This window comes from Denticeps clupeoides, chromosome 19 (genome assembly GCF_900700375.1).
Source record: "Denticeps clupeoides chromosome 19, fDenClu1.1, whole genome shotgun sequence".
Taxonomy (NCBI): domain Eukaryota; kingdom Metazoa; phylum Chordata; class Actinopteri; order Clupeiformes; family Denticipitidae; genus Denticeps; species Denticeps clupeoides.
In genome coordinates this window covers 6,362,600-6,382,184 of record NC_041725.1, presented here as the reverse complement: position 1 = coordinate 6,382,184, position 19,585 = coordinate 6,362,600, and the positions used below count along the sequence as shown (strand labels likewise).

Here is a 19,585-nt window from a genome sequence, read left to right as displayed (position 1 = left end):
GCTGCCAACAGGATGAGGCGAAAAAAAAAAGAAGATATTTTTTTGTCTTAAAGTGTCGTTTGAAATGGTTTAAACCCGATTAAACTGCAGGTGCCAGCGCGTAAGTGCGACTTGGACCGAGTTGGCGCGGACGCCTGCGACGCGAACCGGCGCGGGTTCGGTTACCAAGGAAGCGGCACCGGAGACGCGCGGAATTAATCCCGCGACAAAAAGAAAAAGGGCCGGAGTCGCGCCGCCCCGCCCCGCCCCGCCGCCAACCTCTGCACCGTCCCGCGGACATGCGGGCGAGGCGGGGACCGTCCGTCCTTCTCCGTGCAGTAACGTGAGCTGCGCGGCTCCTCACTTTTTTTTTTTTTTTTTTGCGTCCTCGATGGAAAAGTATGAAAAGTTGGCCAAGATCGGGGAGGGCTCCTACGGCGTGGTTTTCAAATGCCGCAGTCGAGAAACTGGCCAGATAGTGGCGATCAAGAAGTTCGTGGAGTCCGAGGACGACCCCGTCATCAAGAAGATCGCACTGCGCGAGATTCGAATGCTCAAGGTAAGGAATTCCGTCCAAGTTTTCCCGCGCATGCGCGCGACCACGAGCGGGGATACGAGTGGGGATGAGAGCGTGTGCTTGGGATTCTGCAGCAGCTGAAGCACGTCAACCTGGTCAACCTGCTGGAGGTGTTCCGCAGGAAGAGGCGCCTGCACCTCGTCTTTGAGTTCTGCGAGCAGACTGTCCTCAACGAGCTGGACAAGCACCCCAGTGGGTCAGTTGCCCATCCCTCTCCACGCTGTCCCACCTGCACAACTCCCCAGCATGTAGTGTCCCGGTCAGGTAATCGGCGTGGGTCTCGGTGTGCGCCATGAAATATGCTGTCATTTACAGTAGTTGCAGGGACAACTCATGGTTAAGTGTCTTGCTCAGGGACACAATGGTAGTAAGTGGGATTTGAACCTGGGTCTTCTGGTTCCTATGCGAGTGTGTTACCCACTAGGCTAACTACCCCATATTGGTTGAAAAAGCTTTTTTTATTTCCAGGATGATGAAATTGACACATTCAATATTTTTACTATGTTCTTATTTATTTATTTCCCATGTGATGCACTTTGCATCTCCTTTCCCAACTCCTGCCAGATGAGGGTCTCCATCGTCACACAGGGAATGTAGTGCATGTGTGATTACCCCCCCCCCCACACACACACACACACACACACACCTGCACTGGTGCCAACGCATAGTAGGAAACCTTTAGGGATGGTAGGGAGCTTATTTTCCTCCCTAAGCACCCCCCCCATTAAATTTAAAACCTATTTTATACAGGGAGTGCAGAATTATTAGGCAAATGAGTATTTTGTCCACATCATCCTCTTCATGCATGTTGCCTTACTTCAAGCTGTATAGGCTCGAAAGTCTACTACCAATTAAGCATATTAGGTGATGTGTATCTCTGTAATGAGAAGGGGTGTGGTCTAATGACATCAACACCCTATATCAGGTGTGCATAATTATTAGGCAACTTCCATTCCTTTGGCAAAATGGGTCAAAAGAAGGACTTGACAGGCTCAGAAAAGTCAAAAATAGTGAGAGGGATGCAACACTCTTAAAATTGCAAAGCTTCTGAAGCGTGATCATCGAACAATCAAGCGTTTCATTCAAAATAGTCAACAGGGTCGCAAGAAGCGTGTGGAAAAACCAAGGCACAAAATAACTGCCCATGAACTGAGAAAAGTCAAGCGTGCAGCTGCCAAGATGCCACTTGCCACCAGTTTGGCCATATTTCAGAGCTGCAACATCTCTGGAGTGCCCAAAAGCACAAGGTGTGCAATACTCAGAGACATGGCCAAGGTTAGAAAGGCTGAAAGACGACCACCACTGAACAAGACACACAAGCTGAAACATCAAGACTGGGCCAAGAAATATCTCAAGACTGATTTTTCTAAGGTTTTATGGACCGATTAAATGAGAGTGAGTCTTGATGGGCCAGATGGATGGGCCCGTGGCTGGATTGGTAAAGGGCAGAGAGCTCCAGTCCGACTCAGATGCCAACAAGGTGGATGTGGAGTACTGGTTTGGGCTGGTATCATCAAAGATGAGCTTGTGGGGCCTTTTCGGGTTGAGGATGGAGTCAAGCTCAACTCCCAGTCCTACTGCCAGTTTCTGGAAGACACCTTCTTCAAGCAGTGGTACAGGAAGAAGTCTGCATCCTTCAAGAAAAACATGATTCTCATGCAGGACAATGCTCCATCACATGCGTCCAAGTACTCCACAGCGTGGCTGGCAAGAAAGGGTATAAAAGAAGAAAAACTAATGACATGGCCTCATTGTTCACCTGATCTGAACCTCATTGAGAACCTGTGGTCCATCATCAAATGTGAGATTTACAAGGAGGGAAAACAGTACACCTCTCTGAACAGTGTCTGGGAGGCTGTGGTTGCTGCTGCACGCAATGTTGATGGTGAACAGATCAGAACACTGACAGAATCCATGGATGGCAGGCTTTTGAGTGTCCTTGCAAAGAAAGGTGGCTATATTGGTCGCTGATTTCTTTTTGTTTTGTTTTTGAATGTCAGAAATGTATATTTGTGAATGTGGAGATGTTATATTGGTTTCACTGGTAAAAATAAATAATTGAAATGGGTATATATTTGTTTTTTGTTAAGTTGCCTAATAATTATGCACAGTAATAGTCACCTGCACACACAGATATCCCCCTAAAATAGCTAAAAATAAAAACAAACTAAAAACTACTTTGATATTAATGAGTTTTTTGGGTTCATTGAGAACATGGTTGTTGTTCAATAATAAAATTATTCCTCAAAAACACAACTTGCCTAATAGTTCTGCACTCCCTGTATTTCAAGTAATTATATTCAGGGTTTGACATGCATACACACTGCACACAAAGACAATTTGTAGCATTTATTCCGATTGTGCGGCATGCTTTGGAATCTGGTGTTAGAACGCGACCCCATAGCAGTGCCCACCCTCGCTGTACTGGGGGGGGGCAGCGCATAAGGGTGAATTCCCTGGATACGGGAAGGCTGTTGCCATGAGACCAGGGTAAGCAAAGGGGATGTCTGCTACACCGACACCTTGGGAACGAGGGACTCTTCGTATTCATTTAGTTTCCTTGTTTGCCTCAAGGCCACGCCCCTCGCAGTCTGTGGTCACCGGTCATGTCGCAGTGCGCCACTGTTATCGGGAAGCAGCACATTGCCAGTCACCACACATGTGTTTCTTCCTGCTTTCCCATAAGCCTTCGCTGCAGTAACCCTAGCTGGCTGTGAAAACAAAGGCGCCGGTTGCCGAGGGAGACAGACACAGTTACCGTGGTGACGAGGGAGTTGTTTTAAAGCCACACTACCTTGTGGAAAATGAAGGAAATAGAAAGTGAAAACGTGCATATCTGTTACGCCCCTGATGCGCACTCTTGCCCCTGAAAAACGAACCTCCTCCTCCTCCTTCTTCTTCTGTCTCGTGTTTCACGCAGGGTCCCAGAAGCTCAGCTGAAGAGTATAGTGTGGCAGACCCTGCAGGCCGTCAACTTCTGCCACAAGCACAACGTCAGTCTGAACTCCCGTCTCCTACTGTATCGTACCATCTCTGTTCTTGTGATTGTTCTGAGAACAAAAATTTTTTTTCGACTTGCAGCTGGTTTGATATACAGGGTGGGCCATTTATATGGATACACATTAATAAAATGGGAATGGTTGGTGACATTGAACAAATTTTATAAGTGGTAAGAAACTTGGAAATAACTCATGAATGCATAAAGTTACGTTAAAACCAAGCACACCATTGTTTTTCTTGTGAAATTACCAATAAATTTGATGTCACATGATCCTCTTCCTATTGAAAAAGCAAAAGTTGAAGCCAAGATGACCGACTTTAAAATGGCTACTATGGTCACCACCCATCTTGAAAAGTTTGCCCCCTCACATATACTAACGTGCCACAAACAGGACATTAATATCACCAACCATTCCCATTTTATTAAGGTGTATCCATATATAGATAGATTACATTATAGATTACGAAGCAGGGGGTGCCGTTGTGGCATTTTTTTTATAGGCTTTTACTTGTATCAATGTTAAAGGGCAAGATGTGATGTCATGGCAACATTCTGTGCGAATTCTGTTTTCCTGCGCAATGCAGGCCACTACTGATCCTGTGTGTGTGTGTGTGTGTGTGTTTTTTTTTCACCAGTGCATCCATCGAGATGTGAAGCCCGAGAACATTCTCCTGACCAAGACGGGCGTCATCAAGCTCTGCGACTTCGGCTTCGCACGCATCCTCAGTGGGTCGCCTAACACGAACGTTTTCACGTCCGTTTAGCGTCAACGCTCGACTAATGATTTATTCATCGGGCCTCCTATATCTGCTGGCTGTTTCTTTTTCTCTTTTTTTTTTTGTTCTGGCACCCACTCACTTTCATTGGTGTGTGAACGGGATCCTCTGTGCGTTTAACTCCGCCGGCGGCTCTGCTTACGTGCCGTGTGGGCTTCTGGTTTCAGAGTATTGTTACCATAGGTTAACATGTGCTCAGTCAGTCAGTGGCTGTTGTAATCCCCTCTCTGGTATGCACATGCTGTTCAGGGACTTTTGTGTATATGCATAACAGCGGGGCCTGGTGACGACTACACGGACTACGTGGCGACCCGCTGGTACCGCTCACCGGAGCTGCTGGTGGGGGACACGCAGTACGGCCCACCGGTGGACGTGTGGGCGCTGGGTTGTGTTTTTGCTGAGCTCCTTCATGGGAACCCGCTTTGGCCAGGAAGGTCTGATGTGGACCAGCTGTACCTCATACGCAGGACACTAGGTACAGCTAAAAAATGTTCATGTTTAAACATGGTTAGTGTTGATAAAACTGAAAGAGTGGCAACGTATCTGGCTAAGAAATGACCAGAGTCAATGTTGATCTGTTGGTCCGCTCACATTGTTGGAATTCTGACCCTTGTGCCCTGAAGGTGACCTGATTCCACGTCACCAGCAAGTGTTTCGCTCCAACGTCTTCTTCAGCGGAGTCAGCATCCCTGAGCCTGATACTATGGTAACACTGACTGCATTGTGCGCCTTTGTTTGATGTAAAATACGATCGGTCGGTTTGTTAACAGTTGAAACCGGATCGATTGCATGTTCTGTAGGAGCCACTGGAGAAGAGATTCCATTCGGCCTCACCTCAGGCCCTTGCAGTAATGAAAGTGAGATCTTTTTGTTTCTTTTCTCATCGCTTTGGTGAACAGCGAATGGACTCGTGTGTAACCGTTACGAACCTGTATATGTATATGTGGTGTGCAGTCGTGCCTTGTAATGGACCCGGCTCTCAGGCTGTCCTGTGAGGAACTCCTGCAGTTATCTTACTTCCAAGAAGAGGGAGGGCCCGGCTGGGTCCGGGAAGGTGAGAGGACAGGCAGACGTCACGAGAAGGGACTCCGACGCAGGGCACCTGGGGTAAGGCCAACAACTGTATATACATTTAATATGTGAGGTAAAAATTAGGCACATGACCTAGAGGCCTGGATGAAAGCACAATTTGTGGTCCTTTCGTCATTTCCACGCATCATTTAATCTGTGAAGTCCATTATTTTTCCGATAGAGTTTATTGATAGATGCAAATTTCTACTCAATAATCCATGACTAAGATTGCTGAACCTACAAAGCTTATTTGAAAGTTCAGAACTTCAGCACCCAAATTTTAATTATTGGACAACAATTAATCACGTTAACCAAACTAGATGACACTGTTGTCATCTTTGTCATTTAGGCAAAGCCTATTCATACTTTGGCCACCCTTGAATAAAACGGTTTGTGAAGAATAATATGTTATAGGATTAGAAAATTTGAAGCCTGCCTTATATAAATATTATCTCACAGAAAAGCATACAGTTGTGATACCAAGTTTTTTTGCACATTATGCACCTTGTACTGCCAGTTGCCCTTTTAATCAGCTGTATTTCTGTCTCATAGCACCAGTACCTGCCTCAGCTTCCCAGCAACAACATCTCACCTGCACCTGAGTTCAAGAAACAAGTCAAACACAAATATGACCACCATCTCCCCAACATCTAAACTGAACCCAAGAGACTGGGAGAGAACTCAATCGCACACTTGTCAGATATGTCGAGGTGCAGATAAAAAAAAAAAAAGGGTTACGGATGGGGAAAACCTAAGTATAATTATTTGCACTTGTATGCGTGCTGTGAGTGTTTCCGTATTTGTTCATGTACCTTTTTTTTTTTTTTGCAGATGACAGGAGTGTGCTGTTACTTGCTTTACTAATGCCATATGTGTGGTAATTGGTCTGGTTTGAGGGAGGTTAAGAGGTCATGCCATGAGAAGCATGGCTTTAAGAAGCAGTGCAAGTCCCTGATGTACATTATACATTGTACAATCAGTATTGAGTGTAACGTTACACCGGCTAGTAGTAGTTGGCACATTGTTAGCTGAAACATCAGGAGTGTGCCATCACAATTAAAAGTAATGAACTTGTCTTATCCTGCACAAGATGTGCTTGTCAGGTTAGACAGCCAAGATATATTACATAAGTTTTTTGCTTTTGTCAGTTTCTATTGTAATTTTTAGAACACAATGGTCGCAAAAACCTCAAAATGTAATCCTGTATTTTAATGACAAACTTTTAACAGGACATTTGAAAATGAATACACTGACAAATTTGATAAAAATACCCACTGTTTATTTACAGAACTAAACAGATTTATTTTTTATTTCTGCCATGCTGTAATGAGACCTGTCTCTGTGATATGCAGTGTCACTTAATGCCACCGATATTCTGACGGATACCCAGATACGCAGGCCTCCTGACGTTTGACTGATCCAGCGCTCATCGGATTACAGAGCTGGGCCACCTGCATACATTACTGTACACAGGACGGCTCTCGCCGACCACTGAGAAGTTCAGGGGCGTCCCGCACTCAGCAGAGAGCCTGGAATGTATTTGGCATATTTGAAACACAATACATTTAAGGCGGACTTCTGTTCTTAAGGTCACAGTATGAAAGCCACTGCATTAAATATGAATACTTCCTACATAAATACTGCATGGCAGCCCCATGAATGGTTTATTAATAAAAAATAGAGCAGGACAGTTACTGGAATTAAAAGGGTAATTTATAGGCAATTTTCACTAGTGTGCAGTTTAGCTGCAGTGCCAAAATTTGTTCAGCGGGGGGTGACAATGAGTTCATATTTACGGGGGATGTTGCCAAAACTGCTGCATTCAGGGCTAATGTCCACACTGTCAGGTCCCCCAGGGCTGGAGAAGGTGAAGTGCCGCAGCAGAGTCACCAAAAACAGGAAGAGCTCCATCCGTGCCAGAGACTCCCCAGCACACACCCGCTTACCTGGACAAGCACCGGACAGAGAGTTTCATGATTATTGGGCATACCTGTGTTTATTCTGCACATTTACAGAATAAATGTCAGTCAGTTGACTTGGCCAGGCAAAAATAATCAGTATTTTATCATTGGTTTCTGGAGACCATTTGATATCATATGTAATCAATCTACCTGCAGAAAAGGGTAGGAATGCTGGGTTTGGTTTAAAACTGCCATTCTGGTCTAAGAAGTGCTGAGGGTTAAAAGATGAGGGGGTTTCCCAGTGGTCTTCATCCATTAACACAGAGTGGAGCATGGGTATGATCACCGTCCCCTGGATAGGAATGGTTTTGGAAAATGCATGCTACATTAACTGTGCTTTTGAAGGGAGACTGCCAGTTTTTGTCTTTTTTTTTGTTTGTTAAGGTGATTAAACATTCGCCACATCACAGTCAGAGGTAGGCAGCAACGAGTTACATTTACTTATTTATTGGAGTAGCTTTTTGAAAAAAAGTTAAATGGTGTCATAAGCTAAGTAGCCCACTATACATTTTCTGAGGGAAGGAATTACCTTTATGGTTTAGCTGTTTTATTTAATATATAAATTCTAACACATATAATTAGCACATATACAAGTTTGCATGCTCGATTGCACGATTTAGTCTATTAATTACTACAATCCGTACTTTAATTAGGACATACCAGAATTAGCATATTTATATTTTTTCTTTCTGAATAATTTTAAAAAATGAAATGCGATATTAAAATCATACAGTTACTCAGTACTTGAGTAGTCCTATCACTAAATTATTTTGTACTCTTGAGTAATTGTTTTTGGATGACTACTTTTTACTTGTACTGTAGTATTGTTATGTTGGAGTAACGCTACTCTACCTACCTCTGGTCACAAGATGTCTACACGCCCGGTCACGTTATTATTTCCACCAATAATTGCTTTCTAATCTTTGCCGTACATTCAACCCATCACCCAAAACACACACGGTAGCACCCCCAAAATCATACTTTGGACACCCCTGCCCTAAACCAATAGATGCAGATACTTTTTTAAAACCTGAATAAGCCTCACACTGTTAACTGCTTACCTTTGGAATAACGTAGCCTTTGAAGGAAATGTCGTGCAAGGCAGCATGAGGAACACTGAAGGGCATGAAGTCCAGGAAACGCTGCACTTCATGGATCACTGCGTTGGTGAAGTGAAGGGCCTTCCTGTCCTCCATTACTGGCCAGCGGTTGTTTCCTATCACAGTGTCGATCTCACTCTGCATTTGCTCTACAGGACAATTCAGGAAAGAATTCATTTCTTTTAATGTTATTGTATATAAATATATATATATATATAACTATATTGTATTGTATATATAAATATGCATCGTTCAAATAAGCTAAGAAAGTACGTAAAAATCTTTCTGCACATAGGGGAAATTATATTACTAAGTAAAATTTATATTGCAATAATTTATTACCCACACGAAATGTACCTTGTATTTGTGGGTACTTGATTAGCAGCATAAGTGCATATCTGAGAGTGGTGCTTGTTGTCTCGGTCCCAGCAAAGAAGAGGTTCAACGAAGTTGCCACTAAATTCTCATAAATAAACTCAGTGGATGGGACATCCTTTTCCTGGACACAGCACAAAAAAAAAAAAAAAAAATACGTATTACATATTACTTTATCAAACTGGAAAAAAGGATTAGTGTCTGAAACCTAAGAGACAGATTTGAAAAGCTGGGCAGTGGACAACTCTATCCTATCAAGACATGAACAAAATCCCACTTAAATATCAGTGTCTCTTCTGTGACGTGAGGGTTCTCTCATTTACATAATAGGTGATCAGCAAGGTATTAACTGTTAAATGGATGCGCTTCAGTAATACAGAAGTGGGCAGTGAGTATGTATTGTTGAAGCTTAGAAGTGAGATAAACTGTGAAATACCTGACTCATTCTAATGAGAAAACAGTCAATGAAGTCCCTAGGTTCGCCTGGATTCAGTGTCTTTTCATGCTTTTTAATATACTCCATGATAAAGTCCTGCATTTCATCCATCTGCTTAAATACTTCTTTGTGGGGTCCCGGTAAATGGTCCATCAGCCGAGGGAAGATATTGTACAGCTGTAGAATAGAACAGAGAACTGTGTAAAGTAGCAACATTATCAACACTGACTTTGTATATTATACACATCTGTCAAAGAGGTGAATAGTGTCTTCGGGTCCCCAATACTGTATCTGAAGTCTCGTTCTAAAATTCAGCCATGGTGCAGAATTACGGACCCTTTCGGCCAGTCCCACAATGAGATTTCCCCAGGATGCACTGTTTCTGTGTTTGTAGCTTTAAATGGAGGACAGGGACGGGGCAAAATTACATAATCAACACCATTGACCAACCATAATGTTTGGAGCAAACAGGAAGCCAGTGTTTTCCTGTCACGGAACTAAAAAATTAATTTGCGCTCATTTTATCACCCAATCACAGAGCAACTACAATGCTTTGCACGTTTGGAAGCTATGACGGTCAGTGGAGATAATGTTTTAGGGGAGGGGTGGGAAATTCTCTGAGCGGACAAAGCATGAAAAAGGGGAGGTAACCTTTCCCCTTATGATGACATAAAGGGCTAAATTCCTGATCCGACTGTCTGAGCTGCCGGTCCCTGAAGCAGAATGGCCAAAGCACTCTTTACACCTATCGGCATTTTTAGGGTGGTAGTAGCCTAGTGGGTAACACACTCGCCTATGAACCAGAAGACCCAGGTTCAAATCCCACCTACTTCCATTGTGTCCCTGAGCAAGACACTTAACCCTGAGTGTCTTGCTCAGGGACTGTCCCTGTAACTACTGATTATAAGGGTGTCTGATGAATGCTGTGAATCTAATAGAAAATCAAGTGAAAATAATGTGATTATTAGAAAGTGAGGCTCAGGACAGCAGAGTCACTGCCAGTAAAATGTTTCATGTCGTTATAAAAGTTCAACCAACTACTTGGGAACGAACACCTTAATCACGGCCTGCGGAACAGAACAAGGACGGCTGGTGGTTTAATTCACGGAGGAGGGTGAAGCAGCCTCCTGCCGAGAGGTTCCTTTTATAGTGAACTAACAACTAAAAAAAAAATAAATTCACCCCGAAAATTCCCGTTTGTTAATTAAAAGCGGCCTGATTTAATTCGCACAGCCGCGGTTCATTACTTCGACTTTTAAAGTTCAGCAGCACTGCATGACGCAGTTTAGGCTGTAGGCCCAAATGTTCTGGGAGTTTATGCCATAAATGTAAATGTAGCCACTGCAGGACCATAGACAGGCTAGGGGAACTAGCATTAATATTAAACATGAAATTTTCATGCCAGGGGTCTCTTCACCCTTCCCACTTGCATACATTCTATTCATACCTGCCCAGACGGCCTGCTACCGAAGCGTGGCATGTCAGAAAGGAACTCCAGCAGGCGCAGCAGGCGTTTGTCATCATAGGTAAAGCGCTGGCCAAACACCAGGGCGCAGATAACATTGGACACGGCCCGACCCAGGAAACAGGTGGGCTCGATAGGAGCGCCTGAGGAAGGAGGGGTTACGGTCTTCAGAACAGGCCTATTCAGCAGAGGGGTGAGTAACATTACCAGAGGATTAAACATGCTGTTATTTTGCTGGCAAATGAAATTAATAAAGAAAATCAACAACCTATTAATGTAAGATAATTAATATATTCATTATATATTATCATAATTAAAATATTTATCATGAGACCCCCCTAACCAGGCATGTGCGTCAATATCCACCACCAATGGGTGGCCCAGAAATTCATATCTTTTTCTATTCGTGTCCCTTTTTGAAAAAAGTTTGGACACGCCTGACCTATTGTATATATAAACACACACACAACTGATTCACTTTTGGTTTCTTTCAGACTCTCCACCAGGTGTCTGCTTTCCTCTTGAATCCAGGTCTCCATCATCCTGCGGCCCATGCCAAAGTCTCTGAGCGTGGTCAGTGTGAACCTCCTCAGCTGACGCCAGCGCTCTCCATTACTGGTTACCAGTCCTGCAAGACAGAGAAAGGGGGCGTGGTGCTGGGAATGAGCGCTGCATGAATGCGTGATTCTGCTCCATGCAGGGGTTTAAGTTGGTTCTATTGATCTCACCATAGCCCCTGAGTGTTTTGTCCATGAAGGGAACCGACGCTCTTCCACCAAAATCATCTGCCTGGTCCGTCAGGGCCTCCTTCACCGTCTCATACCCGGCCAGAACAACAAGCCGCACTGGCCCCAGGTACACAGTAATGACATTTCCAAACTGTTTAGCCCACTGAAAGGAACACAAAGAGGTGCTTAGTCCACTTGCACATGAGTAAACCTGATCTCAAGACAGATGAGCACAGTGGGACATCTGTGTGGTTCCCTCAAGCCGTCCGGTTTCTTGCTTTCAGATAGTCTGTTCAAAAGCAAAATTGCTATAGTATAGTACTACAGTGTATACACTACATTTATACACTATATATACGCTACCTGTGAATTTATTAATACCAGACTCAACTTTAAAGGTTATACAATAACCAGCATTTGACAGGCGTATGTGGTTGATTTTGAAGTCCTGAAAGAGATCCTGTTTTCAGAACTAGGTTTTCACTAATCAGAAAAAGGCAACTCTGAAGACACTGATGAATTAAACATGTTTTTTACTGTTTTTTACTGAATTAGATTCTTCAAAGTTTCCACAATGTACAATGTGCTTTCCAGAAATACTGTCACTTTAAGGTATTGTGACTTGAAATTCACTTCAAAATACAAAAACAACTTAAGCAATAAAAACAAACACATAAATAAAAGAATAAACAAATAAATATTTAAATAATACCATAATACTATAATAAAGACATGGCATTTAGAACAAACACAAATACACATGAAAAAGCACTAGAACCCAACGGAACCAAGACCATTCTTTATGAATTCTTTTTTTTTAATGTAACCACCTCAGAACCATTTCTCTCACATCTGGAGATAAGTGATCTATAAAGGGTTACCATACCTTCTGAAAGCTGTTTATATTACCCCTAAGCACATGAGGCAGAACTGCAAAAATCTCTCTATTCCGATGTGTGACAGAGGGGGAGTGTTTTTTTATCCATCAAATAAGAATGCACTTTCTTGCCACGAGTAGCAGTTTGTCTAACAATCTATTACTTTTTGCATCACGTTTCAGGGACATTGCTGGTCTTTTAGACGGGAGCCCCAAAAGAAAAAGACCAGGATCCACTTTTAATTTTATCTTAAAAATCTTGAAATGAGCTTACACCTCCAGAAACAGTGAAAGTATGTCCCCAACTCTGTCCCCACATTTAACACAGAAAGCTGGCACAGAGGGATCAACCTTATTCATTAATTCTGGCGTTATATGTAACCTGTGTAAAACCTTATATTGAGTCTCTCTAAACCGGCTACAAATGAAAGTGTATCTGACACTTTTCATAGCCTCCTGCCAGTCCTCGAAGCATAGACAATCTTGATCAAATTTTGAACGTTTTCCTCACTTCAGTGAAGCTTCTGGCAGGAGTCTGTTTGTTGATCTGATGCAGATTCCCCAGCAGCGGCAGAGCAGTAGGTCCCGGCGGCAGACGAAGCTCACATGCCGCCTTCCTCTTCCCAAGGACCAGCAGCAGGATGAGCACCGTGCTGCCCAACAGCAGCGCGCTGAAGACTTCCATAGCAGCCTTCCACAGAGAGCCGTCGACAGTCCTTCACACTTTAAATCTTCCAGAGCGTAGCTGCTTGCATAAGAGTGAAACACGTGACTCCGGACATAGTGCAGCTGGGACTGTGCTCTGACACACCCCGCCTGCATGTGGTTTCATAAGACAACGATGTCCCAGGAAAACACTAGAAACAGAAGCGAGTATAAAAAGAAGAAAGGACTGGCTGAGGTCCAGTTGCTCACTCATGCTTTTGTGACAACACAAAACCGTTAATTGCCCACTGAAAATTGTAAAATGTAAAATGCTGTAAACTGCCGCCTTGAATTTATGCAGACTGACACAGGAGATCATTTTTTTTTTCAAAAGTTGTACATTATTATCACAATTATATTTGTTTGAAGAAACAAAATGTACATATTCAATAAAAAAGCACTGTCTGCATGATTCCAGATACACAAAGGCCACAAACGTAATCACATTTACATTTACATTTACAGCATTTATCAGACACCCTTATCCAGAGCGACTTACAATCAGTAATTACAGGGACAGTCCCCCCCTGGAGCAACTTAGGGTTAAGTGTCTTGCTCTTTACCCACTAGGCTACTACACACCCTAATCACAAATGGTTAATTATTTGCTTAGTGCTTAATGATTGAAAAATAAGACTGACAAACAATATTTGATGATCTATATTACAATTACTGTACACAGCTTATTCACAACATATACATATATGAATTGAAATTAAATTGAAGCTTGAACCTTTTTGCTGATCTGCTATGCTGTGGTTGCTCAGCGGGGGGTGGCAATGAGCTCATATCTACGTGGTATGTTTCCAAAGGAGCTGAACTCAGGACTAATGTCCACACTGTCAGGTCCGCCTGGGCTGGAGAAGGTGAAGTGCTGCAGCAGAGTCACCAGAAACAGGAAGAGCTCCATCCGTGCCAGAGACTCCCCCACACACGCCCGCTTACCTGGACATAATATAGTTTTCTGTGGTATGGGTAATGTAATGTGGTGCCATAAAATAAACATATCATTATTACAATAATGTTCATGAACATTATTCTTCAATAATGTTCATGAAGAATTATTAAATAAGCCATAATGCCTATAATGTGTTTAATGATTACTGTGTATTCAGAGGCAAAGCCCTTTGTGTCTGAAAGTCAAAGGGAGACACGCAGTAACTCTAAATTCAATTTGGAAGGCTATGCACCACAGAATTGTCCTTGATTGTCCTTGTCCTTAAAAAATATTTTTAAATACATATTTTAATTTGACAAAATGTAATCCATTAACTGGAAATGGTTTTGTGATGATACAAAAAAGAGATTTTATATATATATATATTACCATTTTTGATTACTGATAATATTAAAACCCATTCCTGCCTTAGCGGCCTTGTGCATTTGTCATGGTTGTGCTTCTACATTTACATTTAACATTTAAGACATTTGGCAGACGCCCTTATCCAGAGCGACTTACAACGTGCTTTCATGTTACCATCAGTTCTGGTTCACTAGGACCCCCAACTATGAATACAATCTTTTTATTCACTCTGTTGTAGTTTCTATACATAAGTAAGACAAAAGGAAGGTTACAAGTTAATCTAAATATTCTCTAAGAAGATTTATTGATTCTGTTTTTTTTACTTTCTGCTTTTCTTTGTTCTTTTTACCAATGCAATACTTACACATGCTCTTTAGGAATGTGAACTTTGCTACCAGAGGTGGAAACTGTCTGGACAATGTTTACAGTAACATCTGTGAAGCCTACAAAGTGTGTACTTTGCTTTGAGCACCACAGGGATGTGTGTTTAGTCCCCTGCTCTTCACCCTGCTGACTCACGACTGCACAGCCCCACACACCAGCAACCACATCATCAAATTTGCAGATGATATGTCCGTGCTGGGACTGATAAGGAGGGATGATGAGTTGGCGTACAGAGAAGTGGTGGAATGGGTGTCTGCATGGTGCCACAACATTCTGTCTCTGAATGTCGATAAGAGAAAGGACTTCAGAAAATCACATCCTGCCCACCCCTTCATCGTAGATGGTGGATCTCCATCTAGGTGTGCACATCACTGAGGAACTTACGTGGACAGTCAACACCACATCATTGATCAAAAATGCTCGACAGAGACTACATTTCCTGAGGAGGTTGAAATGGGCAAACCTCCCCTATCCATCCTCATGACATTCTACAGAAGCACCATTGAAAGCATCCTGACCAGCTGCATCACTGACTGGTACGGCAACTGCAACACTTCTGACCGCAGGGGCATACAGAGGATAGTGAAGACCGCTGAGAACATCATTGGGAGCCCTCACATCCCTCACATGGACTCCTGCTATATCATAGCATATCATATGCAATCCATAAACTGATATACTATCATATTGCTGTGTGCCTGGTTTGTCTAGTTTGTCTCGACCTGCGCTATATTATGGGTCGGTGCACAATGTTTTTGTCATATTTTGTGCTGTGTTATTCCATTTGTAGTATATGTTTTTTGCTCACCATGAATCCCCAAAGCTTCGCAATCCCCGAAGCTTCATCTCTGTGTATTTGTATATGGTGAGATGGAAAACTTTGACTTCCCTAACCCGTTTTATCCATCCATTTTGTTGTCTAGCATCTGCTGTATTGTTGTAATACAGTGGTTTATACTCTGTATTCCTTGTGTTTAATTTCTATATTACGTAAAATCCTATCATTTGCATCCAAAGTGTGGTCATGCTTGGTAAAAGCAAGAGTTACAAAAGACATGGGTCATCCTGCTAGAAGGAAGCAGCTGCCATTAAAGCAACACTGCTGTTATAAACTATTAAGTTCTTTGCTCAAGTTGCATACTGATTCAGAGCATACATTCAGCAGGGATGTTCAGAACTTTGTCTGAAATACTTGGCTGTGTGCTTGAGATGTACTGTTTTACCTGCAGAAAATGGTACAAAAGCAGGGTTAGGTTTGAAGTTGCCTTTTTTGTCCAAGAAGTGATCAGGGTTAAAAGCCCAGGGGCTGTCCCAATGGTCTTCACATTTCAGGACAGAGTGCAGTAAGGGAATGATGACTGTACCCTGCAGGATTGCAAAATATTATAAAGCTTCTCTTTAATTGATAAATTCCCATCCACTACAGTTAAAAGACTATGATGCGTCTACGAACACCAATACACTGGTTTGGAGGGAATCGCACAAAACATTAGCAAGGTATGGACATTATGATAAAGATTTTTACCTGAGGGATAATGTAGCCCTTGAAAGATATGTCATGCGTTGCGTAGTGTGGAAGGCTGAGCGGCACAAGGTCTAGGAAGCGTTGAACCTCATGAACAACTGCATTGGTGAAGGGGAGGGACTTCCTGTCATCCATCAACGGACAACGATTTTGGCCAATGACAGTGTCAATTTCAGTTTGCATTTTCTCTGAAATGGTTGCCAAAAAAATGCATGTAAGGCGCGTGATCATTTTAACTGCATATCAAAATACAGTATCTTATGATGAGGCACAAAAAAAAAATCCAACCCTGACCCTGTATGGACGGATACTTGATAAGCAACATGAGAGCATATCGCATAGTAGTGCTGGTGGTCTCCGTCCCTGCTAAGAACAGGTTAAGGAGAGTAGACACCAAGTTGTCATAGTGAAATTCCGTGGCCGGGAGGTCTTTCTCCTGAGCAAGAACAGTTATAGCAAATGAGGTCCATATGCAAAATATAAGAACAACTACACAAAGTGTACACACAAACACACAAATGATTGCACTTCCCTTCACCAGTTACCTGATTTAGTCTTATAAGGAAACAGTCAATAAAGTCCCTGGGGTCATCTGGATTTAATGTCTGCTGATGCTTTCTAGCGTTTTCCATGGAGAAGTTCATTATTTCATCAACCTCTTTGAAAAGGGTTTGGTGACGACCAGGCATGTGGTTCATCAACCAAGGGAAGATATTGAATAGCTGTGAAAGAGTGAATTGCTTAAAAAAATACAAGCATGTAATTAAAAACTCTTCTCAAAGCCCCCAACACTATGGAGTGCTATGAGTGACAACATTAAATAGATAAATACATGAACAATTTAATTTTAAAAATGTATTATGGAAAATTAAAACATCATTAATTAATTCAATATGACATGAATAAAAAATTTTAAAAAATCATTATTAGTTAATTAAAATTGTAAATTAAGTGCTTTAAAAATCCATAATTGAAATCCCTCATTTGGTTCACTAAGACCTCATCTGCAAATACCATTCAGTTAGCAACTTTCTATTGATGTATTTGCCTATTTAATTTTGGCACTTGTAGCACTGCATATTACTCATTAATATACAGCGATGTATCGGGCAAGAATTTTTGGACCCAAGTGCAAAATGTAAATGCATGTGTGAGTGATCAGTAGACTGGAGAGTTGACGTGAGGGAGTGAGGCCGGAGGTGTGACACAATGAATGATATTCATCCCCTTAGTGTAAATATGAAATACCTGTCCCCAGGGACTGCTGCCGAAACGCAGAACTCTGTTGATGATCTGAAGCAGACGCAGCAGTTGAGCATCTTGGTAACTGAAGCGCTGCCCAAACACCAGGGCACAGATGACGTTCGACACGGCACGGCTCAGGAAAAAGCTGGGGTCAAATGGTGCCACTGAGCAACAAGGTAAAAGCACATACAAAAATTTCACGTCTGTTTAACTGTAGCTGCAAAGGGGACTTTTCCCCACGTTTAACTCACATTTGGTTTCTCTCAGGGATTCCACCAGGTGTCTGCTTTCATCTTGAATCCAGCTCTCCATCTTTTTGCGGCCCATGCCAAAGTCTCTGAGCGTGGTCAAAGTGAACCGCCTCAGCTGACGCCAGCGCTCTCCATTACTGATCACCAGACCTGCAACAGACAGACAGCAAAGTGGAGGGCGAGCTTCCCCCCCCTAAAATACAGCATTTTACATCACAGAGCTCCAGGCATGAGTTTGTGGCCTCACCGTAGCCTCTGACCACTTTGTACATGAGCGGTATGGGTGCTCTTCCGCTGAAGTCATCTGCCTGATCCACCAGAGCCTCCTTCAGCGTTTGGTGCCCAGCCAGCACCGTAACCCGCTGCGGCCCCAGGTACACAGTAGTGACCGGCCCGTACTGCTTGCTCCACTGTCGGAGAACCAACATCACAATCAAATTATGGAGCAATCGTTTTTATTGTGATTGTAAAAAAATGTTTAGCTGGAAATTCAGCTACACTGAACACCAACTTTGATTTCTCTATTTTATTCTAAGTCTTTATACATTTAAAAACTTTTGTAATATTTTTTATAGGAGTTCAGTTTGGTTTAATGGGCTCCCGCAGGTCATTCTTTTGCTTTTGTAACCCTGTAAAAATTCTGAATTGTTATTTACACCTCATTGTTTTTCACAACTCTTATAATCTTAGCCTGCTATCTTTAAGCTAGTAGATATGGAAGTTTAAATAAGTTGTTTATATCACCACATTTGCATTATTGCCTTGTTACATGAGGTTGGGAAACTTCTTACCTCCAAGAAGCTCTTGAAAGGGGCGTGTTTGTTCAGCTGGGGCAGATTCCCCAGCAGTGGCAGGCCGGTGGGTCCGGGGGGCAGACGGAGCCCCTGTTTGCCCTTCCTCATTCCAAAAACCAGCAGCAGCAAGAGCACCAGGCTGGCCAGCACCAGTGTGCTGGAGACATCCATACCGCAATGTTGTTTTTTTCTGTCCTTGTAGAACACTTCCTGCAAACTTTAAGAACAAACGCAGCTCTGTAAAGAGTTAAGGGCTGTTTAAAAAGAAGTCATGTGACTGCTGACGTGTTGAGTCATGTGACTGCTCCCCCTCCTTCCTGCTCCTGGGGCCAGTTACGCACCCAGAAATGCTTGTGGCTGAAAGTTAAAATTGAAAGTATGGAGCAAGCACCAGCCGATTTTTTTTGAAGGTGTTGGCCTATGTGTCAAATTCATGTAATTCACATTCAATGCTGGATAAGCCAGCAAGAAACAACAATTGTTTGATGATCATGTTCAGCAGACTGTCCCTCCGTGAATCGTCGATGAGCATACCCTGATACCTACACATATGCATCATTAACAGCAGGTATATTGCAGGCATCTAGAACCCACCCTTGAGCTCATTTAAAATTCAATTATTGTTCTCCTTAACATTCTGACACATGACAATGAAATTTTGGACTCCAGCAGCATATGTTATCTTCATTTTTCAAAAAGTCTTTGCTTCTTCCGGTGCTTTCTCTATTAAGGGACAAAAGGTTGAAATCAGTGTTGCCAGATTGTAAATCGATAACACATATCATCATAGACTGTGCATATTATAGTGTATAAAGCAAATTTTAAAAACCACTTCTGGGCAGAATAGAGCCTTTTTGTGCTAGCTAAGGCTTTAACCCTGCAGTAAAACTGGAGTCTTTTTCTAATTCATTTCTATGGATCTGATGCCAATGGCTGTAAAAAGCACATAAACAAGCCAAGTATGTCTGCACAGCCAGATGAAAACAGAGATCTGTACCCTGTCATGCTAATGAAATATATTAATGAAAGTAA

General features: G+C 42.6%; 2 protein-coding genes across 3 annotated transcripts; one reads left to right on the top strand and one right to left on the bottom strand.

Annotated features, from left to right (window-relative positions):
- Positions 1–370: 370 nt before the first annotated feature.
- On the top strand, positions 371–6,694 carry LOC114769717 (cyclin-dependent kinase-like 1). 2 transcript variants are annotated; one of them, XM_028962984.1, is made up of 9 exons: positions 371–538; positions 631–752; positions 3,477–3,549; positions 4,193–4,283; positions 4,608–4,808; positions 4,957–5,039; positions 5,134–5,190; positions 5,288–5,440; positions 5,957–6,694. In XM_028962984.1, the coding sequence occupies exons 1-9, from the start codon at positions 371–373 to the stop codon at positions 6,056–6,058; spliced, it is 1,050 nt and encodes a 349-aa protein (XP_028818817.1). In that variant the 3' UTR covers positions 6,059–6,694. The 2 variants fall into 2 exon arrangements, with proteins under 2 accessions (XP_028818817.1, XP_028818819.1); XM_028962986.1 differs by having other exon boundaries at positions 410–538; positions 634–752.
- On the bottom strand, positions 6,680–18,838 carry LOC114769613 (uncharacterized). The gene is made up of 19 exons (XM_028962801.1): positions 18,551–18,838; positions 18,007–18,169; positions 17,760–17,909; positions 17,512–17,672; positions 16,809–16,985; positions 16,558–16,699; positions 16,264–16,451; positions 15,962–16,103; positions 13,830–13,996; positions 13,262–13,266; positions 12,858–13,062; positions 11,470–11,632; positions 11,220–11,369; positions 10,724–10,884; positions 9,277–9,453; positions 8,823–8,964; positions 8,427–8,614; positions 7,516–7,657; positions 6,680–7,350 (listed from the first exon to the last, which is right to left on the bottom strand). Exons 1-19 carry the CDS (start codon positions 18,722–18,724, stop codon positions 7,169–7,171), a joined length of 2,979 nt encoding a protein of 992 aa, XP_028818634.1. The 5' UTR covers positions 18,725–18,838; the 3' UTR covers positions 6,680–7,168.
- Positions 18,839–19,585: the final 747 nt, after the last annotated feature.